The sequence below is a fragment of the Anarrhichthys ocellatus genome, unplaced genomic scaffold, assembly GCF_004355925.1.
Source record: "Anarrhichthys ocellatus isolate YVR2014 unplaced genomic scaffold, GSC_Weel_1.0 scaffold1877, whole genome shotgun sequence".
NCBI lineage: Eukaryota > Metazoa > Chordata > Actinopteri > Perciformes > Anarhichadidae > Anarrhichthys > Anarrhichthys ocellatus.
Window position 1 is genome coordinate 1 of NW_022281851.1, and position 9448 is coordinate 9448.

The following is a 9448-nucleotide window of genomic DNA, read 5'->3' on the forward strand; positions in this document are numbered from 1 at the left end:
GTTTTACAGAAGAGAAAAGACAGATTTGTTGTAAAACTACTCTGATAATGTTTTGACAGATAATTGGCATACAACAAGTGATAAATGAATAATTTACACAAGAACAAAACACAGGATTAAAACAGCAGAAATGTATTTGTTCATTTAACTGCCTCTGTAACTTCAGCTTCCAGACACACTGTTTCTGAGCGGAATATCAGAAGCAAGTCCAATTTGAATGAAGACCGGACTGTTGAATCAGCCAGTATATGTTATAATATTACACTTATGTGTTTGTGTTTGAAAATGTTCATCGGCCGATTTTGGTCCTCAAACATGCAGCATCTATGATTGTGATGCATTGTTCAGCAGTGTGCAGCCACAGTCCAGGATGCTTATTCAAGAATCCTGGTGAAGGCGTGGCCAGCCCTACTCTGCCTCTGATGGCTAACACTCGTAGCCTTCATTGATTGGGTTCCTTAGGTTTAGGCATGAGGAGTGACACTGGAGAAGGTTAGGGTAAGAACATCAGGGTAAGCCAATCAGAGGCAGAGTAGGGCGGGTCATAATGTGATTCATAATATTGCATTGAGGATCAGAGTCAGCCCACATCTGCTGTCAGATCATGATCGTGGTCTTACTGTTTGTGATGCTTACTGACCTGATCTGGGGTCTGCCGGCCGGTCTTCTGCAGGGCGATGATGGCGGTGCGGAGGGGGTAACCCCGGGCGGTGATGGCCCCCAGCAGCTCTCTCTCCTCTGGGCTCAGAGCTGACAGGAGCTCTACTGACGAGTCCGACCCAGAGGACTTCTAGGAAACAAGAGACCAGTGAGTGAGTGTTATAACAGAGGAGAGCCAGGCAGTGAGGACCGATAGCAGCACCCACTCATATTAGATCTGATTACAATGTCTCAGATTCTTCCTGTAATAACAGCAGCTTTGACCCTTTCTTTTTTTAATTCATAACGTTCCTTTTATTTTACAGACTGGACATAAACACAGACATTACATCCATGAAACATACACAAATGAACACAAATACAAAGAATGCAAAATACAAGCAGACAAAGGAATATGAGGAAGGCCCTTACTATATCCCATAATCCCTCTAGGCCCTGATCCAGATTCCTAAAGGGAGCAGCAGCTCTTCCCATGACTATTAAATCTATAAACTCTTCCAACCAGCTGCTCCAGATAGAAAAGCTTGGAGCTCTTATCTTCCAGTTCAGAACAGGTTTCTGTTCAGCAGCAAGATGGTCCAGTGTTACAAATCTCATTTCCATACAGATCAAGCCTATAATGTGTCTCTAGTATGCATGTGGACTACAAGGCATTTAGAAACATCCACCTGGAGGACCTCTGTGAGGACATCTGCTACCTCTGACCAGAGGGAGTTCCCTGCAGGGCATTTGCACAGACAGAGCAACAGGCTGTTCTTTTACCTCAGCCATGCCAACATTTGTCTGAGACTGTGAAATGAATTTATTACATTTTACTGGGATGAAAAAACATTTCAGAGAACTTCCACCTGCTGCAGAAGCTCTTATAACCTGGCTGGATTCAGGGAGCAGACTTTACGCCATCTATTTTGTTCCTGAATGTATTTTAGAAATGTGATGTGGTGAAGCCTGACCTGAGTGGCTTCTGAATTAGTAGGAGGCAGACACGAAAGACTTTGTTCCGATATCAAAAGGTGTTTTATTTATAAAAGTGCCCTGCGACACGTGTAACCAAACATATATACAAACAAAACAATCATTTAACTTGGCTTAATTGAATAAAATCCAACTCATCTTAAAGTAACATAATCACATGCACACGGCTACACACTGATCTACCTTGGTCAGATTTATAGATGAATGCAATATGGGACAAATGGTGTGTTCTCACCCACTTTGTCACATGTGAACTGAAAGAATGGTTAGGATTGATTTCCCCTTCCAGCTAACACAGTGTTGACGTGCATACGCCGAATAAAAGGACATCTAAAGACTGACTTATGGCCAACTTGAATATAAATACAGTCAAACGAATTCTGCTGTGTTGGCCAGTCAGGGTGTGTGATGCTACAGAGAGCTGTCTGTCCCTGGCTTATGTGTGGAGATTTATAGTAGGGCTCAGGACCAGGTAATGCCCTGAGCTTTACGCTGTATTCATAGTCTGCTCTTGCAGACCAGAGTAAAGGGCTAACTATACTGCGGCTTCCAGAGCATTAGCATTCCCTAAGCCACACTATAAACTCTCACTGTTGAGACTAAATGGATAACCGAACACAAAGTTTTGGTGACAGCAGACTGTATATGAGAAGTGGATGTAGTCACGCGATGTCATATATTGGTTTGTAGACGTTTTGAAGTCTGGAGTTCAGCCATGCTGGTTTTTGGAACCAGAAGTCACACGAAAGGGGGGTGCGAGTACAACCAAACGACTCAACTAAGTAAGCTCATTGTTGCACTTCTCTTTTCAATGTGACTTTTGTCATCCCATCATGCCAGGACGCATTAACTATCAAGTCTGTCGAATCTTGCTCACATTGGGATCCGATCTGCCAGACCACATGCAGAGGTGGACTGGCTCACATTGAGTTCAGATCTCAGTGAGGCGTACACAAATGATCAAAGGTAGGTCTCCATCATCTTCCCCCACCCAGGAATTCCTCTCCCGAGAAGAGCAAAGGGGAGTGGAGGAAAAACAAGGAGACCAAAATGTTACAATGAATTCCTTAAACTGAAAACACAGTAAAAGGGATGAAGTTCTAAGACAATGCTGTGGTAACGACCTGTCAATCACCGTGTAGCCCCGCCCTAAAGCATCCCCTGCTTTATGGTCTGTTTGACTCTAAATGGACCATAATGTACTAAATGAACATCATGCTGTATTGAAGAAGACTTGAAACTAGAGATTGAGACCATAAACTCATGTTTACAATGTTTACTGAGGTAATAAATCAAGAGAGAAGTAGAGTCATTTTCTCATAGACTTCTATACAACCAGAGGAGTCGCCCCCTGGTGGTGATTAGAGAGAAAGCAGCTTTAAGACATGAAGCTTTGACTTTACGTTGCAGAACCGGCATTTGCCGCCTTGACAGCATGGTCCTTAAACATTTGGTCACATCTTGTATAACAATATGACAGGTGTTTTGGTGTGTTTAGGACATAACATGTTCATTAGTTGTTATTTTATACAGTGTAGTCAGCAATATTAAGACAGTGATATTTCTCATTGTGTACTCCACCACAATGAATTTGATATTATACAATCACAATGATGTTAGTGTACTGGTTTTGAGTGTTAAAGCTGCACTAACGAATATTTCAATACATACGAATGGATACATAACTATGTGTAATGTGAGGGGTGTCTTGTTGTTTAGCTGTCTGACCCATCACTTCAATGTGTTGGTTCACTCTAGCTGCTCTCATGTAACAGAACCACAGTACACTACTTCCTCAGCAGCAGACAGACACAGTTGGAGACTAGCTGGTGAACATAGTGGAGCATTTAGCGGCTAAAGAGACAGATGTTTCCCACGGGGGGGGGGGGGGGGGGGGGTGTGGAGACCAAACACCGAGCTAAAAGAGAGCGAACATATGCTTACACATTCAACATTATCAACTTTAGATAATATGTTGATGTTGTGTTTACACCTAGTTGCCCCCAAATGCCCAATGGACAAAAAACCCACCCACCCACATCAACAAATATGTCTTCTGTCTTCAGTGAAACAGTTACAATCAGTACTATTTCCAGGACAAATGCTCTAGCTCTGATCGGTGAATCTGTCTGCAGAACAGACCTGCAGACAGTGGTGGCTGGTCAATAGAGGGCCATGGGGCATGGCCCCACCTTGAGCCACACAAAAAAAAATAAAAATTATAATGATCATGAATTATACAAATTGTCAATATTTGTGTTTTTGAACTATGGAATGTACCCAGTAATATGTGTAAAATATGATATCTGCACAAAATATATGCTTTTCCTGCTCGTGCTCTCCGCCTGTGTGCACAACACGTCTCAGAACGCGGCTAGGGGGGCAAAATCGTTTTGGCCCAAAAGAGGCGGGTCTATGAAGCAGTTTAGCCAATAGCTGATTAAAGATATAAATGAGTGACATACAATTTAGCCAATCAGCGCCCTCAAATAGATTCAGCTAGGGGGGCCAAAACGATTTTGCCCCCCTAGCTGCGCGTTCTCGTCAGGAGAAGTCTCTACAGGAGAGCGCGAGCACTACTCCTCCAAGTCTCGTTTGAGAGGAGAACTTTGGCGGAGATTCTGCAGGCCAAAGAGCTGATCCCAGATCAGCCTGACCTCACAATCAGACAGCAGACTAGCGGGAAAGGGAAGCAGTACATGCGAAGCTTCTGTACTAGCTGTACACCAGACAGGTTTGGCTAGCTGCATGACGTCATGCTAATAACGTATTTAGCTTTTTAAAACAACGGGGACGGATCCAGCACGGACAGTTAGGGAGTGAGGGATGAGGAGGTAAGGAAACATGAGAACACCAGGACACACATGAACTCTGTCAAGCTACATATTAGGCAAAGTGAACATCTTTTCTTCTACATAGTTGTCCTCAGTCTCATCTGCTTAACTTGGTCATGGAGGCATCAACATGTAATTGAGATGGTAAATTAACAGTGAAAACTCATCATAGCTTAATTTAACATCAGTATTCATAATTACACTTTATGTTTACTTCTCCTGATCTTTACCTCCTATAACAAGGTCCAGAGGGCATCTCAATAAATAAACATGTTATATTATATAAGTGTTATTTACTGCTTTTTTTCGTGTTGGAATAAATGTTAAATATTTAACTGCAAAGTAGTAATGCGTGTTTGATACTTTAATATTTTTGCATTAAATCATACTGGGATGTTTGCTGACATTGATAGGATGGCCCTACCTAGAACATTTTCCACCAGCTGCCACTGCCTGCAGAGCATCATCATATCAAATGTCTGTGAGGGCAAATGTTTTACTACAACAGGGATTGTACTTCTGTAGCTTTCAGTGGTGGAAAGTAACTATATTTACTCAAGATCTGTAATTAAAGAGCAACTTGCAGATTGAATTTAACCTTTACCTTTCCTGAAAATGACCATTTGCAATGTTGATGGTTGGTACCATTTAGAAGTACTTGTCATTTGAAGGTAGGCTATACTTTTAATCTGAGAGGTAAATCTTGCACTCTATACCTCATTACATTAATTGGATTATTAATACAACATATAATCAACAAATCAATTATGATGTATCATTATAGACTTAGATACAATGATGAGTACCAGCCGTAACATTAAAATGGTACACATTAATTCATCAATAAGTATAATCCAATGATATCATATATTTTTCAGAATTTCTGCATGAAGACTACTTTTACTTTTGGTAAGTTAAGTATATTTTAGTAACAAAAGTAACAAAGTACAAAGTACTAACATCAGTGGAGGGCTGTGCATTTTATACCTGGGCCTTCTATGCTGTCCTACTACAGTTGAATAACCTAATTATGAGCCACAGCTACGGTTATTATTTGTTTCTATTGGTGTAATAATACACGTATTCGTATTAAACCGTTTGGTACGAGGCTTACGAACCGAACAATACCTTTGAATACTAGTGCATTTGGAAAATGCAGAAGCTTAAATTGTGGGAAATATAATGTTTTCGGTGGACTACGCTCACGTAACAGACAACGGGCTGTGTGACCTCTGAACCTGGAACAAAAAAAACAAAAAAACAAAACAGCTGAGTCTACGCTAAACTAGCTTAATGGGAAAACAACCGCGGCAAACCCCACGATGACAGGATGCTTCGTCATTAACGGACAAGTCAGAATCAATGTAATTAACACAATGACAAGAACAAACTCACAAGAACCAGTCACATATATTTATATGACAACAAAGCAACAAATCAATCCAGCAACACTGCAGCGCTAAAACACGTATTCCACCATACACTGAAGAGCACGAGCCATTCAAATATTATTCACATCAGAGGGAACAATATTAACCAGATCATAAAAACGACACGAAAATCTAACAATAGTAACTCTACTACAGATGTAAAAACACAAAAGCACTTCACTTACCAAAGCTGCTGTTCACTTATAGACAAAGTCCATCCTCCTTTCTTTGTTAACAAAGAGTTTAATGACACGGTTGTACAGAACATCGGTGCGGTTCAGTTCCAGCCAGAGGTCCTCCTGTGAACGTGTTCGTTGAGTTGTAGATCCACTCGGGTCAAAAGTTTCATTGTTAGCCATAAAATGTGCAACGCTTCTCCGCCGCTGTCAGCCAGAAATACTGTTCGTACAAATCCTTTTGTCAGCATGTATCCGGCCCTCGGTACAACAGCCCGCCAGAAAATATCAAATGTTTATCATAACTGGCCCGCCACACCACAGAGCTCCAGGATGAAAAGTGGCGATGTGAGCTGGCTTTATGTGCAACATAACGAAGCATCTCACTGCGCTAAACCTGCAGCTTCAGGGACGGGGACGTGTGATCACAGACATGTGTGATGCAGTAAAGGTCTCCACCGCTGTGTTCCCGACTGCGCATTTTGCTGATAAACTGGGTGCACTTGGCACAGAGTTCACTCTGCGATTTGTCGACTTTGCAGCTCAGAAATTTAAATTTGAACTGCTCAGCAATCTGTTTGCAGTTGAGGTGTAAAGAGCACCTGTGGAGCTGATAGACCTCCAGTGTAATGACACTCAAGGCAAAGTGTGACTCTGAGGGCGCTGCACAGTTTACAAGCTTCACCCCCGAAACGATGCCTTAACTCCGCCTACATGCTGCTCAAATGCTCTGCATGTTTGGAAGCACATACCTGTGTGAGCAGCTTTTCTCTGTGATGAAGATGAACACAAACCCACACAGGAGTCTCACTGATGCACACCTTCACTCCATCGTGAGGGTTTCCACAGAACCCAACCCCAGATATTAATGAACTGGCAGCCAAGAAAAGATGCCAAACATCTGGCTCTGGTACGTATGCATAAAATAATGTAGCCTACCTCAACATGTATTCTTTTTGCACTTTGTCCAATATCCCTTCTGTCCTGTTTATTACTGTAAATGGTGACTCTATTTGGCCCTCAACGTAGTCTCAATTTCTTATGTTGTCCCTCCCTGGGATTGAGTTTGACACCCCTGGCATATCTGCAGTATTATGCTAAAAGGTGTCATTTTGTAACTTTTTTGGTTGTTGGTGTGCCGCGGGATCTTTTTAATGTAAAAAATGTGCCGCGGCTCAGAAAAGGTTGAAAAACACTGATCTAGAGGACCTCGGGCCTCTCTCCTTACATAGAGACATAGGGGCTGAATCTGATTGGATAAAAGCTCTACTTAAAACAAGCTGTGCTGGAAGCAGAGCAACAGAGGAAGACAGGAGTTGTGCAATGAGGAAATAAGATAATGGGAAAAATAATTACAATACATGTAGTGAATTTGTGAAAAATTATTAAATTATAGAATAGCTATAACTTTGATTCTGTTTAGGCCGGCAGAGAAGGCTTTGCTGGTCCTGACGGCCCACCACTGACTAACATGTGCTAACATATATTTTGATGTTGATACTTCTGTACTTTTACTAAAGTAACAAAGTCATTTTGCATGTACTAAAGTATGTTTACATTGTTGTATCGGTACTTTTACTGAAGAAAAAATATCTGAGTACTTCCTCCCCCGCTGGTCATCAGTGTTATTGGTTATGATAACATTGCACTCACCAAAGTAAGTGTTGGGAACATGCGAGATTATGGCTGAAAACATCACTAGAAGCTGTTACGATGCAGCAACAAGCACACGCGGTCACATGATCCTACAGCTTGTGACAGCTCCGCCAGATCACGGCAATTTAAAAGTGAGCTCACAGTAATACAGTCATTTTTGTTTTTTACAGTTTGCTTTCATTTTCTTTTGCAGGTAAGTCTGACCTGTTGGCTTGTTTACTACCCGTCTCATGATCTTTGAACCTCTTTTTATTAACCTAGCTGCCTTCTGAGATCTCAGTAGTCATAGTCTTATGATGTCATGGAGCTACAAAAAGAAAAGTCTAGTTGTAATAAACTAGTTTTCATTCAAGTATGGTGACTTTATTTAGGTTTACTTTCATTTCTCCTATAAACATTGATAAGGGGGACTTTGTATAAATTGTCCCAACACTGGATGTGAGCGCCCTCACGTTAAAGCAGAATGTTGGCATTTTGACATCAATGTATTTCAGATATAACGTGCTAAATGGCAGAATCAAATCGATGAAAAAAATGTATTTCTATAATCTACAGTACAAACACATTTAGTGAGATGTTTGGCATTAGAAATATAAAAGCTCGCTCAAAGCGCAGACCTTTTCTTGCCATGAGACTCTTCCTCGGTCCAGCACCATTGGTGTGAAACTGAAACACATCCTGGAACTCTGTTATCCTTCTCAAAAAGTGAGACTGCTATTTAAAAGGATTACTCTGAATAAAACTGGAGCTCCATCGAACACTTTCCCTAATGTTACAATGTTTAACTCTTACCATGTGTGTTGTGTTGACACTGGGGAGCATGTCGACTGTATTGGCTCTGGTGTTGGGGGCTCTGCTGGTGGGGGTCGTGTTTGAGGATGGGCTGTCTGTGTTGGGACCGTGCTGTTCGGATGTGTCCAGCACTGACAGGGAGCACTGTCGCAGGTTCTTCCTGCGCTGGTGAGGCAGGCTGCTGAGGCAGGCCGGAGGGTTCAGGAGGTCTGGGACAAAGGCTCTCTGTGCTTTCCTCTGACCACGCTGACATGAAGCAGCAGCAATTTCTCCACCAGAGCAGGCTTTCCCTGAAAAACATATCTTGGCTTTTTCTGAGGCCTCATCCTCAGAGTCAGAGATGGACAACTTAATGCGTAGGACTGCGGGGTTGAGGCTGCGCGAGCGCTGTCGAGGATTGGGCTCCCAGAAGTCAGAGCAGTGGCGGCTGGCCAGGCGGCTCTGCTGCGGACTGCTGAACATCATCCAGTACGGAGGACAAGATGGCTGCAGTCCTGATGAAGAGGAGGGGAGCTGAGGCCGATGCTGGCTGGTGTAGCCACTCTGCAGCCCGGTTAGCACCCAGTTCTCCAGACTGAACTCATACTGTCACATGGACAAACAACATGTTAGTGACAGAAACGATACAACTCTGTCGCTTTCTCTTTCCTCTAGTCAAATGTCATTATTGCAACATGTAGGAATCTTAATGGATGTCAGTCTGTAGGTCAAGTACTCAAGTGAAACATCTAATCACAGGTTAATGACGAGTTGAAACCACACTCACCTCTGTGTCCTGCAGTCTGGTGAGATAATCAGGAACAATAACTTCCACGTCTTCTTTGACTTCCTGTGAGGCACCCTGTGGCATTTTCAGAGGGACACCGTCCATCCTACTGACACACACACACACACACACACACACACACACACACACACACACACA

General features: G+C 42.5%; 1 protein-coding gene across 1 annotated transcript; it reads right to left on the minus strand.

The window, feature by feature from the left end:
* Positions 1-640: 640 nt before the first annotated feature.
* On the minus strand, positions 641-9394 carry LOC116377944 (ubiquitin-associated protein 1-like; the record flags this gene model as incomplete). Its single annotated transcript, XM_031839710.1, has 3 exons — positions 9290-9394; positions 8524-9108; positions 641-790 (listed from the first exon to the last, which is right to left on the minus strand). Coding segments are annotated over exons 1-3 (840 nt in total), but the record flags the coding sequence as incomplete, so codon positions are not given.
* Positions 9395-9448: the final 54 nt, after the last annotated feature.